We start from the raw sequence: 24,566 nt of genomic DNA on the forward strand, positions 1-24,566 counted from the left end.
GACGCGCTCCTCCCGACAATTTTACTAAAACACCATAAAGTTGAGATGGAGTCTAAAGAACCATGCAGCTGGCGATCAGCTGACAGGTGGACCAGGATATGCACATTATAAACTAATGCATCTTTTCCATAAAGCTCCTCAACATGACTTACAAATGTTGTGAGCAGCATGTTAGCAGAACTGTTAAACAAAGAATACAGCCATGGACTGACAAGAATATTAATACCAGTATACAATAACATAAAGTTATTATATAACGTAGTATCGAAATATGGTGCCAGTGCAGAAACTGTCTTAGTTCCGTGGCTTTTCAGCGGTCGAGCTCTCTGAGAGATCTGGGCTTCATTGCAAACTCAATTGATATCACATGCAGATAACTTGGGGGACTAGACATAGTCTCAGAAAAATGGTTGCAGGAATCTAATTTTTCATAGTATATTCTTCAGATTTGAAATAGAAACTCATGAGACATTTGACTTTCAGCCCATTACTTTTCTAGATTGCTACAGAACTGATTTCATTTATTTTTTTAAAACAGTGTGGTGTGGTAAAAAAAAAAAAAAAAAAAAAATTCAAGCCACTTCAGTGTCAATAACATTAAATGTTTTTGATAAACTCTGGTTGATAAAAAAGTACAGCCCAAAGAGTCTTCTTTCCAAAGACAGCAAAATGATGTGTAAACACACTAAAGTAAGAACTGTTAAAGTTAAAGTTAGCTAGGGCACTTTGCAGCTGTGAGTCCCATGATGTGGGGTCTGGTTAACAGGTTAAAGGTGGCTCTCCCTCCTTTTCATTGCCTCTACAAAAAGTAATAAATGATATTTTGTTCACAAGCAGCAAAATGTCACTGTTACTGTCTCTAAAAAGTACAATATAACGTTGAGGCAAACAACATGTGCCCTGTAAAATAAAAGCCTAGGTAAAGTTGCACTCAACTAAGGTGCCAAAAAAATAAGCAAGCCATGCAATGTTCTTTCACTTTTAAGCAAGCCCTCTAGTTTTAATTGATACTATATTATAATTCAATGTGTTGAAGAACCATAGAAACACTATGACTGATAGCTGTTTATAGACTGAAAACTTAATGCAGTTTTCATACAGACAAAATGTAAATATGTCATAAATAAGTCATACTCAAAGAAGTGACAATCCACTTGTGACAAACTCTTGTGTTTCATTTGCAGACTTAAGTTTTTTTCTGATCTTTCATTTCCTATGTATTTTTTGGTATTGAGATATTATATGTGCTGCTGTACTTTTTATTGTGCTGTAGCATTTTATGTTTGTTTAATTAATAATGTTTAATTATATTTGCAAAAAAAGCAACTTAATAACAAACATTTTTTCCAATTGTACCCAATTTAATATATTAAAATATATTGCAAATAGCTAAATATATTGGTATTTGCTTAAAATATTTACAGTTTCAAAATAATACATTTAAAATGCATTTATTATGATATTATTAAAAAATAGCTAAAAAATAAATAATAAGAATGGCAATAAAATAAAAAATAAACCTATTCAAAAAAAATTTAAACTTGTATTTTTCACCTGGGCTGCTGGTCTACAGCAGAAGTGAAACTGGTGTGTTTCAGTCCAGATCATGTAACCAATCAAACAGTGACTCTGGGAGTGTGAGCTGAAAATCTCATTTGCATTGTCAGGGTGGAGTGATTGTGATCCTCTCAGAATAGAGCAGCTCTGTCTCCAGAGACCATGTTCAAACCCCAAGAGCTTTATTTGACTAGATTTACTGCTACTGATCGAGCTTCTGAAAAACACCTGGACAAACACTACATGCATCTTCATCTGTTAGTTGAATGATGTTGTCAGACACAAATGGAGTTTGTTGAGAAGCTTTATTGAATGTTGCAGCAAACACAGCAGATTGAAAGATCAGCCAGTGCTTTGACACTAGAGCTCTCTTTCAGTATTGAGTTGTAAATGACTACAGCTGCAGCACTAGACTCATGTGAATCCTGCCTGACACAGGACACTCAGATACGCTCATCTTCAGGAGAGAGCAGCGCTCACTGGAGAAACATCAGCACTGCGAGCGACTAACAGCGACTCTTGTGGAACGAGGCCTCATGAGGAGCTCCATCATGTGTTACTCTGCAGACGTACTGCTCTCCCGCTTCCCAGCGTGCTTTGCTGAGGGTCAGGACACTACTGCGGCTGTAGCGGCCGTCCTGCTCGCTCTCTGCGCTGGTCACAACCCCCTCGGTGACCTCTGAGCCGTCCAGTGTCCAGCTCACCAGCGCCCCCTGTGGAGAGTAAGAGCTGAGCAGGCAGAGCAGTGCGGCTGAGTCTCCAGAGATCTGCAGAGAAGAGGGCGGCAGCAGAGACACTGAGGGCTTCACTGTGGGACCAGCTGCAGGAGACAAACACAACACATTCACAAACACAGAGAAAACACACTGCAGCTCCAGCACTCTTCTGCCCTGCAGCATTCACAGCATTTCAACAGGACTTTCAGCAGCAGACATGAGGAGAGCCGTTAAATTCATCTTATTCAATATCACTGACTGACATGACTGCTTTAATTCCAGTAGTTTTCTTTATATTCTGAATCAAATCTGTTTAAAAATCAAATACAAAAGCAGAGAGAGAAACTCTTCAACACACTGAGAGTAGAAACACCTCAGCTGTTAACAACACTCAGTCATTTAGTTTGGGCAAAATACTTTTAAATAACAAATCTCTTTCACAAAGTACATTAAAAACATTTGTTATTGCAAAATAATGTGATTTTTTCATCAATTCAAGTCAGATTGTGGTAAAGCAGCTTCACAGAGTCAAACAGGAAAATAGTGTGTTGATAATGCAAGAGGATAATAGCAAAGACTAAATTTTTCAGCTAAAGTCAGTTCATCATTGATTCAGTGATGTCATCGTTGTCCAGCTCAGTTCAGTACAGTGTCTGTGCGATCGAGTCAATAATATTGCCAGAAATTAAGTGTCCCCAACTAAGCAAGCCAATAATCATAATCATAGAATTTATTAATCTCATTTACAGTAGTCTTGATTCGGTCTGTGTGTACAGTAGCTATATTTCTCATTCATTCTCTTGTTGTGTTCTGACTTACACTTTTTTAAGTAAATGTATTTGATGATCTGTGACTGATGTGACCTTTGACCTCTTTTATCATGGACGATGTTGTGGAGTTTATCAATTATGATGTTTCTGTTCTTCATTTACAGCTCAATCATTATGATTCACACAAACACCTGCAGCTTCAGACAAATGAATAAGTAGTTTTTAACTTTTCAGATTGACATTGTTTCAGTCTAGACTCATTTGACTCAATTATGAGTCCTGATGATCTTTATTCAGATGGAAAAAGGCCACATGAAAATATTTCTCATATAGTGATGTCAGCATTAATTAGAGGATAAAACACTGGAACAGTTACAGGGCAAGCGAGACGTGAGACGTGCAGATCCATAGCTTAATAACTTAACATTTACCCTACTAACTATTAATAAGCATCAAATTAGGAGTTTATTAAAGCCAATGTCTTAGGTAATAGTTAGTTGATGGCGAGAACTGGGTGTAAATAAAATGCAACCGAACTTACTTTCCTTCAAGTTTTGAAATGCTGTTATAAACAACTGAAAATCCTACAAATGTCACTGAGCTGAAGCAGTTCTGTAAGGAAGACTTACAGTAAAAGCCCAAAATTATACAGTCATCTGATATGTTTTTTTTTTTTTTTACTAGTGGGTGCAGGACACGATAGTTCATTTATGTAAGTGAAGATAGCAGAGTAAAGTCATCTGTGACATATTATACCCAAAAAAATCTTCATACAGTGGACTACCAGTGAAACTGATCAACGTTTGAGACCAAAAATTATTCAGACACTTCAGACCTGACCATGTTTTGCTGAAGTGCTTTTTTTTGTTGTTGTTGTTTTTTAATTGCTAATGATTTCTACACCATAGACTGAAAAATAAAATAAAAAGTACCAGTAAATTTAGGTTTGACTATAAATAACTTCAGGAAGTGTCTGGTTGCTGTTATTACTTCAAAATGTATTTATTAATTTTGTTTTATTTTACATAGCAACACTGGTTATTATTTGGGCTGCAAAAACATAATTGATCTAATTAATGATCATTGAAAATGAAAATAATCAACAAATAAGTTCAAAATCGATTAATCTGGGCTTCAAGTTTTACACTAAAAAAAATAAACAGCAGAGAATGCATTTCTGTGAAAAAAACACAGCAGAAATGTACACATTTATACACAAACAACTTTCAAACAGCTTTTATTGTTTCAGCTCATCTGTCAGAATCGAATGCACAGAACAGTGGGATATCATCTTTAATAAATGACTCCTGCCTCAGTGCTTTATAATTGAGTTATAGTTGATCATGAATGTTTAAGTAATAAGTTTAATTAAGATTATAATTGAACATTGAACAGTAAAAGTGAACACTTCCCAAGGAATAAAAATTAAATAAAATCAAGCAATCAGTGAATCATTCAACACTGAGCAGGAAACATTAATAATCACTGATAAACCATGATAGAGTGCATTCAAAAATACAATTCACTTGTATCTTGTATTTAGGAGTTCACTTGTATACAAGATCATTGTTACTCTAATATAATTTATTAACCATTTTTCTTAATTTTCTACATGTATTTCTGTATGAATTTTTGGAACCACATTTAGCAACTGCAGAAGTGAAAAAGGGTCTGTGTAATGCCAGTGTGTCCTGATATTGGGGAAGAGTGTAAGTCAATGGATCTAAATCCTAGTCCTGACCCTGCTGGAGATGATGAAGCTGTTCTCCTGCATTTGAGTCTCAAGCAGGACGAGAAAATACTTCTTTGAAACAGAGACGGACACATCATGGGCCTCCCCTCAGTGATTATTTCTGGAACCTGGTTGATCTGCTTTTATTTTATAACTATATATACAAAAACTACAAAATACAAATGAACTAAATAAAATAATTGAATAAATGGATATTGACACTTTAAGCACTTAATTAAAATAAGTACTAAATAACAAAATAAACTACTAGAGAAGGCTGACTATAATCAGCTTGCTTCCATTTAGTGAGAAAAGTCTTCTCTTCACCTGAATTAAAAAAATAATAATAATAATCTTCTGGTCTTCAGTGATGTGAGGACAATGTTTGAGCGCACACACAATATCTGAGCGAGAGCAGAGTCAATTCAGAAAAGAACATTGTATATTTAAAAGCACACATCCAGTTTTGTGTGAGTGAAGGAAATACACTTGCTAGTGAATAGATTTTTGCTCGCGCATTACATGGATCACATAACATTATGCACTCTTGACATTTGTAATTAAGATCACGTTATAGAAACAGTCTAAAATTAAGTATAAAGAAGAGCATAAAATCGTCCCTGGGCAGCTGTCTACACATGTGAGGATCCGACACTGCCAGATGCAGTTAGACATTTACTACAGACATGGGGGGGGGCACATAGACACACCCCTGGAGCTCTGAGAGTGTTTATAGAGCTGTGAGTTTAACACTTCATGACTGAGAGCAGAACAGAACACAATCTTCATCATCACACAAGACACAACAACAACAATGAACAACATCATCATCCTCATCTGGACTCTCACACTGTTTGCTCAAGGTTTGTGTGATGAAATTGTTAATTATTATTAATTCTTTAATATTTGAAATGTACATCGTCACATTTGTCTAAATATTATTCTTGTTCTTTCTTTCAGAGTGTAGAGGACAGTACACTGTAACTCAGAGTCCATCATTAATAACAGCAGCTCGAGGACAAGAAGTCAGAATAAACTGTAAAATCAGCAGTAGTGTGTGTGGTAGTAATTACTTACACTGGTACTTACAGAAACCTGGAGAAGCTCCTAAACTCCTCATATATGATGCAACGAGCCGTTACACTGGAACTCCTTCTAGATTCAGTGGCAGTGGATCTAACAGTGATTTCTCTCTGACCATCAGTGGAGTCCAGACTGAAGATACAGGAGATTATTACTGTCAGAGTTACCACTGTTCTGGTAGTGGTGTGTTCACACAGTGATAAAGAGTCGTACAAAAACCTCCGTCAGTCAGAGTCACAGTGACTGCACTGATACAGCTGAGAGACACTGCAGCTGCTGATGAGAGGATCACAAACAACACAATGACTTCAAGTAACACATTTTCCAGAGATTATGGCATACGGACATTAATATGAACTGTATTTATTTACCTACATGAACATTTAAATATCAGATTCATCTGCTTTAGTCTGATCTCCTTGAGGACTAAATGTCTGGAACAATGTGCTCTGGACAAAAAACTCAAAGGTTTTGCTGTTTACTGAAACCTAAATGGAAATTTCAACAGGATAATGACATTAACCATTCAAGAGGATTGATTGAGAAGAATGAAATGGAGAGTTTTAATAACTGTCAGACAGACCCAGCCCCAGGACACACAGCCTGGGGGACATTTATGTTTTTTTTTTTTTATGTTTTTCAAGTGTGCAATATAACGTGTTCATGTTTCGCGTGTAGAAAAACATTATTTTTCACACAATTCACCTGTATACCGCTGTTTTCATTGTCACAAAAATGGGCTGATGACTTCCTTGTTCTATAAAGTCCCTCCTTCAGAAATACGTAGCGAGTTCTGATTGGGCCAGCGTTCCTGTGTTGTAATTCGACACCAGCTTAGAGCACGTGGCCCTCCTGGTAACGCGATTGGGCTAGAACGCATGGGCTGGAGATGTATTTATAATCACAGAGGCGTTTTTACTAATGAGATGCGCATGAAAATAGCATTCGTTTTTTTTGCACAGCCCTAACATCTAGTTAAAGCTAAACAGCATTGTCCTTTGTGTAATAAGTTACAGAAACTGTTAAAAGCACCAACTTAAATAATAAAATACACTTACCGGTTGTGGTCCATAAACAACGCCTTCTCCAGACAAAGAGGGAACTGCTCTATCTTTCAAGAATAATTTTTGTGCGAATCCGGCATTAAACTGATTGAGACTGAGGAAATTGTCCTCAGCAAAATTTGCTGCACATAGTTTTACATGTGGATTACAATTTTCAGGAACAGAGTTAAACATAAATTGTAACCATTAATCTCCAAGTACAGCGTCCCTGGGAAGCCCAAACAAAGATGATTGGACTCAGATGAAAATAACAGTGTTTCAACGACATGGCAAACACAAACGCAGCTCTTCCTTCTCCGTCGGAGCACAACAAGACCACGCTTCCTGTTTGCGTATTCATGTGGGTGGAGGTTAGTCTAAAAACTGTTTTAGTGACGTCATTACTACAGGAACTAGAGGGCTGTAGTCCAAACGGGTCGTTCGTTGTAGGCAAATTCTGTTAAATAAAATATCTCGCTTGGCATTGAACTTTGAACTTTAGAATTTTACAGATATTATTTATACTCTAACAACAACATTACACACTAACTAAAGTTTAAAACATGGGATCACGAAGAAGGGGACCTTTAATACATTAACTATGTTACGTTTTCCTGATTGGTCCAGGGGAGGAATGAAAACGCAAAAATGGATGGTGGTGAAATGAATGTGCATCAGCATGAAGCCACTCCGTCTCCAGACACTGAGTCATTTCACAATAACCACATAGTCATCTCATTAAAGAAAAATAGTTTTATTTTCAAATTAGGCAAAAAGAAAGAGGGGAGTCAAAATTAGTAGGAGGTATTGCTAAAACAACAAACAATCATTCTTACTCCTTATGAACCAAACTACTTAAACTAAAATAAAAGTACAGCAAAGTAAGCGAACTCCCTTACTAACATAAACAGGAGAAAAAGGTCAAATTCAAAATAAATAACCCCCGCCTCCCTACTTACCCCACAAATAAAGAAATAACTGTTTAACAAGCAAACTTAAAAAACAAAAAAAAACAAGAGAAAACGAGATTTATTAAATCAAACAACGAATAATCATTAGAGATAACACTCACTACTGCCTTTTGAATCTCAATCATAAAGTGTAATAGAAAGAGACTAAAATGATAAAACTCCTTCAATAAGTAGCACACACAATTTGAGGTAAAGATACATGGTTAACTGCTGGCTTCAGCAAAGTATCAGGTCTGGGGTTGAAGATGGAAGATGATGAAGATGCTGCACAGTCAAGTCACCACCAACATGGCTGTAATAGTGTTACTGTCTTACTATCTTAAATACTCCCAGCATCCAATCACAGCAGGGCATTAATTAGCTGAACCAGGTGGAAACCCTTTCTCCTATGAAGAGTACGTAACAACAACTAAGGTTAACCAATTCAATTTATATATTGAAACATTGTTTAATTTTTTTTTTTTTCAATAATAGGGTAAAAATTTAACAGGCTTCTCTGATTCAAATCTTTACATACCTTTATCCCACGGTATGTGACATAGTCTTTAATTGCTATTGCACAATTTTTTTTCAGGAAACAATCTTTAAGAGAGAATAAAGTGAACTTGTTCTTATTCATCTTCTATCCCGAGATTCTGGAAAATTCTTCAATAAATGTAATATCTTCATCTATTTCTTCACTTTTTTTTTTAACAAAAACTTTAGTATCAGCAATTTTAGAGCAGCCATGACTTGAGGAAGCAATATGAAGAGAAAGGGTGATATAGGACATCCTTGTCTTATCCCACGGCCCATATCAAATCTCTCACAGGTACCGTGAGAAAACTGGACTGAACTATTACAACCATTAAAGCGCAAAAAAAAAAGGCCAAAACCAAATAAGTCAATAACTTTGAACATAAATTGATGTTCAATAGTGTCAAACGCTTTATAAAAATCAATAAATAATATAAAACAATCATCTGAGATAAGGTGTCTATAATCAATTAAATCTAAAATTAATCTTATATTATTTCCGATATAACGGCCTTTCAGAAAACCGGACTGCTCTTCATCAATTATTGTATTTAAATTTTTCTTAAGTCTTTTTGCGTAAAATCAATGAAAAGATTTTAGTATCATAATTTAATAGACCAATTTGTCTCCAATTTTCTAAAAGCAATTTGTCTTTGTTAGGCTTGGGTATAAGTGTTATTACTCCTTGTTTTAGTGATGCATTTCTCCCAAATCAATAGTTTTAATGTTATTAATGTCTGGGAATGTATTGTCTAACCCAGGACCTTATGCTGCTTCAAATTTTACTACTCCGACTGAACTAAAATCCAAGTGAGGACTGGGTTTTATTCATCTAAATGTTCGTAGTCTGTTGACAAAATTAGATATGGTATATATTTGGGCTAGAAATACAAATAGTCATAGTTATATCCGAATCTTGGTAAAATAAATCGATCTCAGACAAATAAATTAGTATTTCTGGATACAAGGTTTTTAGCCGTACCCTCTGTCTGTTTCTCTGTTCTCTTTTTAATTTTCTTCTTAAAACGAGAAGATTGTAATTGTGCTGGCTCCGTTGGGAAAATAACTTTAATATTGCAAAAAGAGCTCCACTGTTTACTACACTGTTGTTGACATCCATGTTTAACATTAGTTACTTCCGCAAACAACGAGTGACATCGTTCACCGTTGAGTACTCTTCTGCGCATGCGGGTCACTTCTGGGTCATTTCACGTTCACACAGGAGATCACAAAATTTTTTTTTTTTTTTTCAAAAAATTGGAATTGAGCATTAAGCCCTGCAGTGTGAACGTAGCCTTAGAAACATGAAGTTAACTCAACAAAATCCAAAAATTATTGTGAGACGTTTCATGAAATATTTCTAAGAATAAGCATTCTTATACGATCTTGTTCAAACTGATTGGAACAAAATTGTTCTAATACTGGATGTTGATTGCGCATGGGAATATTTTTATGACAATTTTATGCTAATTATTAATAAGCACGCACCCAGCAGTTAAATGTCGTGATAATCTGTGGTTCTCGATTGCATTACGTGATCTCATTAAAGAGCGGGAAGCTGCATGGGCTTAGGCTAGACAAACAAATCTAAGTTCTGATAGGCTGCATTTAGACAGCTTTGAAATAAATCAGGGGCGTAGATTACGCGGGGGACATGGGGGACGCGGGGGACGTGTCCCCCCCACTTTTAATAAAGTTTTTCTCATAGAGGTTTTCAAGAGCTGGTGTGAATAAATATAGATTTAATCTCAAAGAGACGAGATAGTCTGCATATGATTTGATATTTAATTCGGACCCAGAATATAGCGAGATGTTTCATTACCCGGATCCAGTACGTATCCAGACCAGATGGTGGATCAGCACCTAGAAAGGACTTCTACTGCCCTGAAAGACAGCGGAGACCAGGACAACTAGAGCCCCAGATACAGATCCCCTGTAAAGACCTTGTCTCAGAGGAGCACTAGGACAAGACCACAGGAAACAGATGATTCTTCTGCACAATCTGACTTTGCTGCAGCCTGGAATTGAACTACTGGTTTCGTCTGGTCAGAGGAGAACTGACCCCCAACTGAGCCTGGTTTCTCCCAAGGTTTTTTTCTCCATTCTGTCATTCTGGAGTTTCGGTTCCTTGCCGCTGTCGCCTCTGGCTTGCTTTGTTGGGGTCACTTCATCTACAGCGATATCATTGACTTGATTGCAAATAAAAACAGACACTATTTCAACTGAACAGAGATGACATAACTGAATTCAATGATGAACTGCCTTTAACTATCATTTTGCATTATTGAGACACTGTTTTCCTAATGAATGTTGTTCAGTGCTTTGACGCAATGTATTTTGTTTAAAGCACTATATAAATAAAGGTGATTGATTGATTGATTGATTGATTACAGTGTGCGTTTCATTCATACTCGAATGGCGCTCTCGCGCAGAAAGTCATTTCAGGAAGATCCTAATATGGGCAAAAGCGTCCAGCTATCGCTGTATGAAAAAAAGTTTTTACACAGAAAAAAAGCCCAGAAACTTTTGCAAACACGAAGACATTAAACATACGATTGCAACAATATTTGCAACAAAATTTCCAGCAGGTGATAAATAAAGGATGACCAATGCAGTACCAATTGACATAGCATTTATTACAGAATAGAAACTATTCTGCCTTATTATGTGATAAAAAAAATAAATAATGTGAAATATTTTTACTAACCTATTTAAATTAACTGTTTTCTATTTGGATATATTTCAAAACGTAATTTATTGAGATTTCATAACTGATTTTTTTTTTTTTGTATCATTACTCCAGTCAAACTATCCTTCAGAAAAAATACTGATATTCTGATTTCTTTCTCAAAAAAACAACAACAAAAAAAACAACAACAACACATGATAATGTTGAAACCAGCAGAGTATATATTTTTTCAGGTTTATTTGATCAATAGAAAGTTCAGAAGAACAGCATTTAATTTGAAATAGAAATCTTTTGAAAAATTATTACTTTATCATCACTTTTGATCAATTCAAAGTGAAGTGAAGTGACATTCAGCCAAGTATGGTGAACCATACTCAGAATTCGTGCTCTGCATTTAACCCATCCGAAGTGCACACACACACAGTGAACACACACCCGGAGCAGTGGTGATCATTTATGCTGCGGAGCAGTGGTGTTGCTGGCCTGAGACTCGAACCCACAAAAGAATCCTTGCTAAATATAAGTGTTCATTTCTATAATTTTTTTCCCAAAAACAAAAATTATATATTGACTCTAAGCTTTTGAATGGTATAGTGTATTATGTTGCAAAAGCTTTTTATTTAACATAAATGCTGATCTTTGGATCCTTATATTTATCAAAGAATACTGAAAAAAAAAAAAAAAAACCGATGTTTTAAATATCGATAATCAGCAAATCAGCATATTATGATTTCTGAAGGATGTGACACTGAAGACTGGAGTAAAAATGCTGAAAATACAACTTTGATCACACAAATAAATTACATAAATTATAATATATTCAAATAGGGAAAAAAGATATTTTAAATATTAAAATATTTCACAATATTACTGTTTGTTCTGTACTTTGGATCAAATAAATGCAGGCTTGGTGAGCAGAAGAGACTTCTTTAAAAACAAAATATCTTACAGTTCAAAAACTGTTGATTGTTAGGCTATATAGATTACAGAAATGTTTTATATATATTTATATAATTTCTGTCCCCCTCACTTCTGAAAAGATGGCTACGCCCCTGAAATAAATGCACGGTGGCGACCAGAAAGGCTAAATCAGATTATTTCCTTGATAAAACTAAAAAAATTCAACAAACTCTAGGAAGTTTTGGGGGGATATTAAGCTATTAACTGGTAATAAACCTACAGACCTTCCTTCCAGTATTATTAAAGATTCTATTAAAATCGTAGATAAAAAGCAAATGCTTAATAGTTTTAATAAAAATGTTATAGTATCGGGGTCTTTAATTCAAACAAATAGTTATATACATTCAAATTTAGATTTTATTGAAGCTGAAATTAGCAAAATGAGTTTGCTTTTGAACAAATTACATGCTCTGACGACTGTTATGCTTTAAAGGAATTGGATGTAAATAAATCGCCAGGTCCTGACGATATTGCGCCTTTGTTTATAAAATTAGCGGCTGATCTTATTTCACCCTCACTGACGTATTTGTTTAACCTTTCTTTATTAACAAACAAAATTCCAAGGATCTGGAAGTCAGCATTCGTCGTTCCTTTGTCCAAAGGGGGTGATCCTTCTTTAATGGACAATTATAGACCTATATCTAAACTGTGTACTATCTCGAAAATTAATTTTTTTAGTTCATTTTGTCGACTTATCAAAGGCCTTCGACACTGTGGATCATGACATGTTACTAAAAAGGCTTCAATCAGTAGGACTATCAGAAAATGTCATCTTGTGGTTCAGTTCTTATTTAAGGGGAAAATCCCAATGTGTCCAGATGGAAGGTATTCGGTCAGATCCATTAGAGGTCGTTAGGGGAGTCCCTCAAGGATCTGTGCTAGGACCACTATTGTTCAGCATATATATAAATTGTTTAGATTTTTTTATTTATTTTTTTTTTAATATTGAAAATACAAGGTTCCATTTTTACGCTGATGACACTATTATATATTGTTCAGCTTCCTCTAAGCAACAATCTGTAGCCTTTTTACAGTCTGCTTTCGATATAATCCAAAAAAGGTTTTGTGCCTTGAAGCTGGTCTTAATTGAGAAAAAAACGAAATGTATGTTATTTTCAAACTCCAAAATTTCTGCTGAAAATTCAATTTCTCTTCTGACTTTTCAGGGTAGTCTGATTACATCAGTATCGGCGTACAAATACCTTGGTATTATTATTGATAATACATTATGTGTTGGTTCACATATAAAACATCTGAGGCAAAAACTAAAAAACTAAAAAAAAATTAGGATTTTATTTTAGAAACAAGTCATGTTTTTCATTTAATGTGAGGAAGAAACTAGTGTCTGCTACCTTTTTAAAAGTTCTTGACTACAGGGATGTAGTGTATCAGCATGAGCCCTCTTATCTTCGTGTTTCTTTGGATGCTCTGTACCATGGTGCTCTTAGATTTATAACTGGTTGTAGATTTTCAACACACCATTGTGATCTATACAAAATGGTTGGTTGGTCGCCGTTGAATATTAGAAGGCAAAAGCATTGGTATCTCTTGATTTACAAAGCTATATTGGGTTATTTGCCCTCTTATCTTTGCAGTCTCATTAAACAGAAATTCCTGGTCATTATTCACTACGCTCTAAATCGATCCACAACCTGTTTGTGCCTTTTGCTAGAACCAAGTTGGGAAAAACCTCTTTTAAATATGCTGCAGCCTCAGATTGGAATCTTCTCCAGACTGAGATGAAGTAAAAAAATTGAGTATCTTGCGGTCACTTTAAATATTTATTAAACAATCATCAGAGTAAATTAATGGTGTGTAAATGTTTCTAATCAGATGCATGTTTTTATATCTATGAAATTATGTTTGTTTATGTTTGTGTGTTGTAACTTCGATGCAAAATTGTCTATGTAAACTCAGCTGCCTATCTTGGCCAGGACACTCCTGCAAAAGAGATTTTAATCTCAGTGAGTCCTCTTTCCTGGTTAAATAAATTAATTAATTAATTAGAAGCTTCATTAACAAATCATTAACAAACATTGTATAATGCTTAATGGATCATTAGTGAATGTTTACAAAGTCTTGAAATTTTAAATGTGTTTTTAAAATCTACAAATGATTTAACTTAAACTATACAACGATTAGAAGATTATTTGTTAATGTACTTTTGAATGCTTAAAAATGTAATTAAACTTCAGATCACATATTAGCTATAATGCTTATTATTACATTTACAAATTTTGTGAAAAATATTTTAAGCAATTTGCTAATTATTCATGCTGATATATCTATTAACACATCTGAAAAGCTCATATATTTGGTCTTGGTTTGTTGTGTAGACTTCCATTTTGCACATCTTAAATAATTTATCATTAATATCTATCTATCTATCTATCTATCTATCTATCTATCTATCTATCTATCTATCTATCTATCTATCTATCTATCTATCTATCTATCTATCTATCTATCTATATAGATAGATAGATATAAATATATTATTTTATTGCAGTGCCAGTAGCCATCTAAAGAGGAAACTATTCATCAATTTTAAATATTTATCAACATTTACAATTTTGTATATCTTTGTTGGCACTAGATTGTGATTAACTAAAAATGTGGTTTGTTAAGTTTATCTATGCTTGGTAAGAACATAATAGTTAACATAATGTTCCTTGAATCATACATCAACAGGAGGGGGAAAAAAAAAATCAAGAAAATACTTATTTTTTTCATTTATAAAAAAACTATGCAATATAAAAAGACTGAATCGTGTTGTCTTATAGTAATCAAATTGACCCCTGTACACTGCTGATCTCTTACCAACCGTTAAACCTGAGCCTAACTCTGTATCACACCTCAATAACAGAACAAGTGTTGTGCATTAACACAAGCTTTTAATGTAATGTTAATGTTTAATACATTTAATCATAAACATGAACAAGCACATTATTTACCTTAAATTGTAAACATCCAAACACATTAAAGGAAAAAGCAGAACAAAAAGCAATATAGTCAGTTTAAAGGGTTAGTTCACCCCAAAATGAAAATTTAGTCAAAAAATACTCATGTCGTTGCAAACCTGTAAGACCCTCGTTCATCTTCAGAAGACAAATTAAGATATTTCTGATTAAATCTGAGAGCTCTCTGACCCTTCATAGACAGCAACACAACTGTAATATTCCCAGGTCCAGAAACATCATCGACATCCTCAGACCTCAGTAATCAAATGAAAATGCATCATGCCTCAGACTAAAAGGCTTCAGTCATCGGACAAAATGGCATCGCACCTCTGACTTAAAAGCTTCAGGTCTCAGGAAAAACGATCTTGGTGTCAGGTCTTATACAATTAACGTTAGGCATCAGATGAAACGGACTCAGACAAAAAATCATCAGACAAAACGGACTCGGACAAAAAGTCATCAGACGAAACGGACTCAGGTGGAGTATCGCGTTGCCCCGCCCCATATGACGTCACACGCACGCCGTTCACAGGAAGTGGTATATTATGGTTGATTGATGGCAAAAGGAGGTAAGCAGCGTCTGATATTTTATATTTTAACAGTTTTATTCAAATGTTACACTAATTAAGTTATATAGGGAAGAGAACATGCTTTTCGAGAGTCTTGTGTGCAGGTTTAAAAAGTTAGTTAGCCATATTGTAGTAAAATTACCCTTACGAAAAATAACCATGGATTTACTATCAAAAACAAAACAAAAAAAAAACACATGGTCAATATAGTTAAATCATGCTACTAACCATAGTTTAACCATGGTGTTTGTAGTAAAACTGTGGTTATACAAATGGTACGTTAATCATTACACAAAAAAAAACATGTTACTACACTTTTACTATAATAAAACCACAATGCATTATATATATAGAAAAACTTTGTTTCATCTCATAAATAATCATAACAATTATACGTATATAACTTACTTATTTGTGGATGAAACTTTTATGAGTATGATTATGTATAACACACAATAAACACCATGCTAAATCCACATGATTTATAATGGTTTATAAGTCTTGTATATCCTCTATACAAGTGTAAATGTATAAACCATGTTTTTTTTTTTTTTTTTTTTTATTCTTGGTGGTGGGGGTAACATGATAACTCATGAGATGATATGACATATTACAAAGTTTTTTTTTTCTAATACATTATGAATTCATTGCAATGCCATTAGTATACTCTTATAATTTGTTTTAAATACGGGCTTCATAGGAAGTGTTACCGTTAAGTTTAATCGATAATGGACTTCTTCACTGATGTTATACAATATCCTTATACAAAAAAAAAAAAAAAAAAATGTTTACAGCATCTAATGCTTTTATCTTGCAGTTAAATGCATCTAATGAGATGAATAAAATCAAGTGAGCGACAGAGATGGCATCTTCCAAGAGCACAGACATGTATTTTTCTTTTCTGCATGGGTAAGAACACTATTAACTCAAAGAAAGTATATGTAAACATTAAAACTTCATAGATTAATAATGAACAAGAGTGCAGATTAAGTAACAAAAATATAAATGAAAACCACCCAAGATCAGTAAACGATCTTTAACTATTACTGTATTTGTTTTATATTAAGGGAGTTCATCTAGAGGCAGAGAGTGAACTTTGTGTCCTGAAATCAGAATCAGTTGGGAAGAATGGAATCAAGTCTACCCCATAAAAGGCTTACACAGGTAATTCACAACTTGTTTGTGTGTGTGCGCACAGCTATAGCTTAATGTCTTCACGACTCATAATTTGTGTTCATTTCTTTAGGTCCCCTTCCAGATCCAGATATCTTGGCTTCTGGTGCAAAACTAAGTCAGATTAATCCCAAGCCTTTGCTGCCACACATACTTGATGGCATGTCAAAAGTAGAGTTGTACCTCATGGCAGTCCACTATCATACCAATGTCCCCCTATAGCTGCAGGTGTTCCTTATGTTAATTTCCCCCCACTACCTGTGCTTGGTTTTCAGTTTGGCTGTAATTTTAAAATAGTCCAGTCAGACGAGTGCATGATCCATCTGAAACATTCCAGTTTGGACTAGTGGAGGTAAAAAGCACCTCTGCTGAAAACATTGCTCAGGTTCAATTCATGAAAATTCAAAGAGGACTAGCCAAACTTAAAGAGACCCAGAAGTACTACTGGCAGGTACAAGGTCAGACTGCAGTCACTGGTCTACACTGGTGTGACTTTGTGAATGACACAAAATCAGATTTCATAATACAGATGATCTGGCGAGATGATGCCTTCATAGCATCAATGAAAATACTATTATAACGTTTAGCTGGATGTGTATCTTTCAGTGGTATGAATGGACAGATTCTGTTCATATTATAGTATGAACCTAAGATTTATTTTTACATTCATAGCAAATATATACTTTATGTAATTGAGAAGTATGTAGCATATTTTGTAGTAGATATTTTGTAAAATATTAGATACATCACAGATTATAACAATAAATATATTGTACTTGCTATTAATAAGAAATATGTACATACCAAGGTGAATACGTTTTGTATTAAATCTTCTGTAATGTATATGATATGCATATTATTTTACTAGTTGTGTATATTTACATTTGATACATTGTATGATATAACAGAAGATTTTTTCACGAGTTGTTATAAAAATACTTTTCATTGTCAACTACTCATTGTGTCTGTCAAATTATTTTCAGCGACATTTTATCTAAATAATTTCACTATACAAGATATAAAATATTTATCCTAATCACCCTTTCCACCAGAAGTCTGAGGCGTGCAGTGGCCTGTGTTTTTTCACAGTCCTGTTTACTGAACTGCTTGGCATATTTGAAAGGTGGAATGATCCGTCGAGCACCAACACTGGAGAGATATCTTCAATAGTGAACCCCTTGTCTGCCATAACCACATCTCCACTGCACCAAACAGAGCTACCCCAACCAGACCTTTGAATGTGGTAGTGCACTTATAACTTCAGAGTGGAGATTCAGTGATGTAGGGCTTACACAGCAGATTTCTGTACAGTCCAGGATGACTCGCAGGTTTGGATTGAACAAACAGTAATTATCTGGCATGGAGGAGCTTGTTTGTTGCCTGGACATCTAAATGGGTAGTGAATCCAGGTAATGGTCCTGCTCAGCATAGCCACACTTACCCAGAAAATGTCAGCAATAACTTGATTGACTGAAACAAACAAGTATATTTTTAATTATAAGACAGAACCATTGTTTTTACAAAATCATTTAATTCAACAACTAGTGTTAGACTCATACCAGAATGTTATAATTAGACCAATATTTCAATCTAATAGCTTAAAAGAATTTGCTTGTCCCAGACGTAAAGTGACCATGGTTTTATTATAGTGTGACGTCACATGGGGCGGGGCAACGTGATACTCCACCTGAGTCAGTTTCGTCTGATAACTTTTTGTCTGAGTCCATTTCGTCTGATGACTTTTTGTCAGAGTCAGTTTCGTCTGATAACTTTTTGTCTGAGTCCATTTCGTCTGATGACTTTTTGTTGGAGTCAGTTTCGTCTGATGACTTTTTGTCTGAGTCCATTTCGTCTGATGACTTTTTGTCAGAGTCAGTTTCGTCTGATGACTTTTTGTCTGAGTCCATTTCGTCTGATGACTTTTTGTTCGAGTCAGTTTCGTCTGATGACTTTTTGTCCGAGTCCATTTCGTCTGATGACTTTTTGTTGGAGTCAGTTTCGTCTGATGACTTTTTGTCTGAGTCCATTTCGTCTGATGACTTTTTGTCAGAGTCAGTTTCGTCTGATGACTTTTTGTCTGAGTCCATTTCGTCTGATGACTTTTTGTTCGAGTCAGTTTCGTCTGATGACTTTTTGTCCGAGTCCGTTTCGTCTGATGACTTTTTGTCCGAGTCCGTTTCGTCTGATGACTTTTTGTCCGAGTCTGTTTCGTCTGATGCCTCACGTTAATTGTATGAGACCTGACATTTTTTTTCCTGAGACTTGAAGCCTTTTAGTCTGAGGCATGATGTCTTTTCATTTGATTACTGAGGTCTGAGGATGTCCTAAAATGTACGCTGTACAGCAGGTGTTTTCATGATTCACTGAGTGACATTTGATTATTAAATATGAGTTCTGGGGCCTCATTTATAAAGACGCACATATATTATTTTCTGAAGTTATCTACGAGTGATTCATAAAACCAATAAATAAATAAAAAAAAATTAAAAAAAAATTTGTAAATGCAATAATCTTTATAAATCTCAGTTTATTTTAATACAAGCACAATATGATTGAATTAAACATATCAGCCTACAGAATGTTCAAAAATATGACTTTACGATTCAGAAGAAGTTACTAAAATTATAAGTTTATATTATTATTATTATTTTATATTATATTATATTTATATTCTTAACAATTGTATAAATGTTGAGTTATTTTGATGGTATATATGTGAACAGTACGGAAGTTCTAAGCGTTCATGCGTTATAAATTTTTCCTTCTTGTTTTCTTGTTATAACGACTTAATTTTCTCGTTATCTCCACTTAACAAAAGTCATTTTGTCGTTATAACGTCTTAATTTTCTCTAAGAAGTTATAAAACTGCCCCAGCAGGTGGCACTGTAGACCTGAATATAACTGATGGGGTATTGTACACTATCCACATTACTGTACGCGGACCTTCCTCGTGATCGCTATAATTTGTGCAGTCTTGTTCATTACTGACATTTAATTAATTCATAAATGTTAAATGCTTGAATCAATGTTATTATTTTGTGTATTAAGTTCTTGCTAGATGCATGTGTTTCAGCAACCCGTTCTGTGTCATAAAATAACTGCTTATTAAAAAAAGGTTGACGTCACTGTATTCTGTTTGCACCTATATCTTTATTTGTGCTTCTTTTAGGCACATGATCAGGTAGTTAATCATTTAGGATTTGATTTTACTTTCATTTTAAAAATGAAGCTTGTGACAAATTCAAAAAGAAAAAAAATGAGTCAAATACATAAAGATAAAATATAATTGTATTGCTAACTGAAATTTGATTAAATAATATCCAGTATAGTTGAAACAGCTAAGTTTGAAATTTTTATATTGAACTGTGCTTTTATTTTGACTTCTCTAAATATTATTCAGATTAATATTAATCTAATACGTATATCTCAGAAAAAAACCACCAGACCATTAAACACCTAAAGATCTGAAAATGTATCTCTTAATTTTTTTTTATAATTAGTAATCAGTAAAATAATTAAAGACTCACTGTAGAGAGTGTCCGTCTGATTTATAAAGCTCATTATCATCATAAAGTATTAAATCTTTTATTGTTTTGTGAATAGATCTGAGTCTGACAGCTGTCTGTTCTGTGTTTGAAGAGTATTTACATACAGAGACACTTTGCATGAGAGTGTTTATAGAGCTGTGAGTTTAACACTTCATGACTGAGAGCAGAACAGAACACAATCTTCATCATCACACAAGACACAACAACAACAATGAACAACATCATCATCCTCATCTGGACTCTGACGCTCTGCATTCATGGTAAATATCTTATAATAAATCACAAACTACAACATCTCATATTCTATGCACTAGTGTGATATATTAGAAGGATAATAGTTAATCAAAATTTTCACTAAACAACTAAAATGTCTTATTTCAGAGATCTGGGGACAAATGACAGTGACTCAGAATCCTTCAATAAAATCCATCAATCAAGGAGAAACTGTTACGATCAGCTGTAAAACCAGTCAGACACTTACTAGCTGTAGTAACTGTGTGTCTTGGTATCAGCAGAAACCTGGAGAAGCTCCTAAACTCCTCATTCAAACTATATCAAGCCGTTACACAGGAACTCCTTCTAGATTCAGTGGCAGTGGATCTGGCACTGATTTCACTCTGACCATCAGTGGAGTCCAGACTGAAGATACAGGAGATTATTACTGTAAGAGTGTACACTGTCCTAGTAGCTGTGTGTTCACACAGTGATAAAGAGTCGTACAAAAACCTCCGTCAGTCAGAGTCACAGTGACTGCACTGATACAGCTGAGAGACACTGCAGCTGATGATGAGAGGATCACAAACAAGTAACAAACTTAATTCTAATTTTAATTAATTATTTTATAAATGTTTTAATAAAATAATTTAGGTGGATTATAATTGCACACTCAACTATACAGCAGATGAACGTACAACACTCTTTGATCAATGTTTTTTCATCACACTTTATATTTGGTGGCCTTAAATACTAATGTCCCTTACATACTGTATATCTCACCTCAGTAGCAGCAGAAGTGTTTTGCAAGAAACTATGAACACAATAAGTACATTGCACCTATTTTCTGATGCAAGAACATGATAGTTAAAACCATATAATATAAAGTGGAACCAGAGGAACTATCAGTCAACTGTCAGAAATGATCTGATGTAAGAGAGAACAGACGAGAAAGAAAGAAAAGATCAAGCAATCTCTGTCCTAGAAATAGTTTTATCATTCCAGGTTCTCTCAAAATTATTTATTTATTTGTTTTATTTATTTATTTATTTTAACCATAACACCAACTTAAACTATGAATGCTTGGAGCACCTGGACAAACACTACGTGCTTGTTCCTCCGTTAGCTCTCACTCTTCAAGGAGCCTTTTAAAAGCCATTGAACTGAATAATTTATCATTTAAGAAACCAATGCAGCAGGTTGCATTGACCATATAATTGGTCAGACGTTAAACCAAGGTCCTGACTCTCTGTGGTCATTAAAAAACCTCGGCATCCTGGCTAAATTCGCCCATTGGCCTCTGACCATCATGTCCTCCTAACAATCCCATATCTGCTGATTGGCTTCATCACTCGGTCTCCTCTCCACCAGTAAGCTGGTGTGTGGTGGGCGTTCTGGTGCACTATGGCTGCCGTCGCAGTATCCAGGTGGATGCTGCACACTGGTGGTGGATGAGGAGATACCCCCTGACTATGTAAAGTGCTTTGAGTGCCTAGAAAAGTGCTATATAAATGTAATGAATTATTATTATAATTATAATTATATAAAGCAAATGATTGCAAAATAATGAGTTAAAGTATGTTTATTAGGGCCAAATTAAGATTTTCAACCATGTTTTAGAACAGTCCATCGAGCATCAAACATAAAGAACAAATAATTGTACATTAAAGGCTTGCAGTATGCTCTTAAATAATTCAAATAAAAAAAAATTTAGCAACTTGTTTTGTAGAGGTGTGACCCTCATTTCACAGTAATTAACAAAATATTTTACACTTGAGGCACAAATTGTTTATGAAATATATAAATAATAAATGTATCATATATCAGCATGCTCTGCAATGTTTTAAATAACAGCATTGCTTTTCAGCTCAAAAGAGTCTTTAGCAACTTGCCATAAAACTCTCTTGTAATTTGTAGACGGTCCCTCTGATGGTGATGACATCACTATTCCATGGACATAAATGTGATTTTCAAACTTTTAAAAACATTGAATTCTGCAGAAACATGGATAGGTACTGCTCATTATAGTCGGTAATGAAAATTTATTGTAAATATCCTTTTTATTAAATGCATATAACCAAAACTTTTGAACATGAAAGTCTGAATGTGTGAATATGAAACCAACTTTACTGCAGTCAGATGTTCAGCGTCCTCACAGGAGCTTCATGATACAGTCAAACTACACAGAGTCAACACACAGAGAACCAACAGTGATCTGTTTCAGTGTTTGAGCTTCACAGACTTGTGTAATAATTTCCTTCATCTGCAGGAGTTTTCATTCAACTTTTTTTTTCTTCTGAATGCATTAATCTGTATAAATCTCAGTAAATTTTTAATCCAAACACAATATGATTGAATTAAACACATCAGCCTACAGAAATGTTCAGAAATATGACTTTATGGTTCAGAAGAAGTTAATACAATTAGAAGTTTTTATTATTATTTTTATTTTAATCTTAACAATTTTATAAACATTGTTGAATTATTTTGATGGTACGTGTACAGAGTTTCATACTAATGCCTTTTTGAACAGATAAAAATATTTTCACGTAATTTAATTTATGTCTTTGTAAATCCCAGTTTGTTCCTCACTTTTAGGATGAATCCTACATCATTTAGAATTCGATCATTCTTGCATTTTAAAAATGAAGCTTGTGACAAATTCAAAAAGACAAAAATTAGTAGAAGACAAAGAAAAAAAAACTTGTTTTATTGCTGAATTGATTAAATATCCAGTATAGTTGAAACAGCTGTTCAGTTTTAATTTTTAGATTTAACTGTGCTTTTATTTTAACTTCTCTTAATATTAATCAGATTAATAATGGTCCAATATATCTCAGAACAAAACCAGACCACCATTAAACACCTCAAGATCTGAACATTTACCTCTTAAAAATATGTGTTTAGAAAGCAGATGATAAGCCTGTAAAATAATTAAAGACTCACTGTAGAGAGTGTCCGTCTGATTTATAAAGCTCATTATCATCATAAAGCATTAAATCTTTTATTGTTTTGTAAACAGATCTGAGTCTGACAGCTGTCTGTTCTGTGTATGAAGAGCATTTACATACAGAGACACTTTGCATGAGAGTGTTTATAGAGCTGTGAGTTTAACACTTCATGACTGAGAGCAGAACAGAACACAATCTTCATCATCACACAAGACACAACAACAACAATGAACAAAATCATCATCCTCATCTGGACTCTGACGCTCTGCATTCAGGGTAAATATCTTATAATAAATCAGGAATTATACTACAACATCTCATATTCTATGCACTAGTGTGATATATTAGAAAGATAATAGTTAATCTAAATATTCACTAAACAACTAAAATGTCTTATTTCAGAGATCTGGGGACAAATGACAGTGACTCAGAATCCAGCAATAAAATCCATCAATAAAGGAGAAACTGTTACGATCAGCTGTAAAACCAGTCAGACACTTACTGGCTGTAGTACCTGTCTGTCTTGGTATCAGCAGAAACCTGGAGAAGCTCCTAAACTCCTCATTTATGACATAAGCACCCTCCAGTCAGGAACTCCATCTAGATTCAGTGGCAGTGGATCTGGCAGTGATTTCACTCTGACCATCAGTGGAGTCCAGGCTGAAGATACAGGAGATTATTACTGTCAGAGTGCACACTGTCCTAGTAGTAGCTGTGTGTTCACACAGTGATAAAGAGTCGTACAAAAACCTCCGTCAGTCAGAGTCACAGTGACTGCACTGATACAGCTGAGAGACACTGCAGCTTGAGGAGATACAGTTTGTAACAAACAGCAGTTTCATCACAATACAACATAATATCGATTTTTATTATTATTATTTTTTTTTAATTATGATTTGACATTTGCCATTATAGCAAAAAATGCCATGATAAGATTAAGGCTTGATTAACACAGCACACAATTAAAGCCATATACAAGAAGATGACATCCCTCAACTAATGTTTCCTTCTGGTATTTTTGAACACCAGAAAACAAATCACCTGAAGACAGACGCTTCATATAATGACTATAACACGACATGTTTCCATGTAGGACTGAAAAGAGTTCCTTCTTG

The 24,566-nt window shown here is 34.5% G+C and overlaps 3 gene segments (V, D, J or C); 2 read left to right on the plus strand and 1 right to left on the minus strand.

Moving 5' to 3' along the window:
* Window positions 1-2,063: 2,063 nt before the first annotated feature.
* LOC128014062 (immunoglobulin lambda constant 7-like) lies at window positions 2,064-2,513 on the minus strand. The segment is given in 2 exon segments: window positions 2,064-2,377; window positions 2,477-2,513. Coding segments are annotated over 2 exon segments (351 nt in total).
* Window positions 2,514-5,546: 3,033 nt separating this feature from the next.
* On the plus strand, window positions 5,547-6,058 carry LOC128013790 (immunoglobulin kappa variable 1D-33-like). The segment is given in 2 exon segments: window positions 5,547-5,638; window positions 5,736-6,058. Coding segments are annotated over 2 exon segments (372 nt in total).
* Window positions 6,059-23,663: 17,605 nt separating this feature from the next.
* Window positions 23,664-24,182, plus strand: LOC128013787 (immunoglobulin kappa variable 3-11-like). The segment is given in 2 exon segments: window positions 23,664-23,727; window positions 23,854-24,182. Coding segments are annotated over 2 exon segments (378 nt in total).
* Window positions 24,183-24,566: the final 384 nt, after the last annotated feature.

This window comes from Carassius gibelio, chromosome B25 (genome assembly GCF_023724105.1).
Source record: "Carassius gibelio isolate Cgi1373 ecotype wild population from Czech Republic chromosome B25, carGib1.2-hapl.c, whole genome shotgun sequence".
In the NCBI taxonomy this organism is placed as follows: Eukaryota; Metazoa; Chordata; class Actinopteri; order Cypriniformes; family Cyprinidae; genus Carassius; species Carassius gibelio.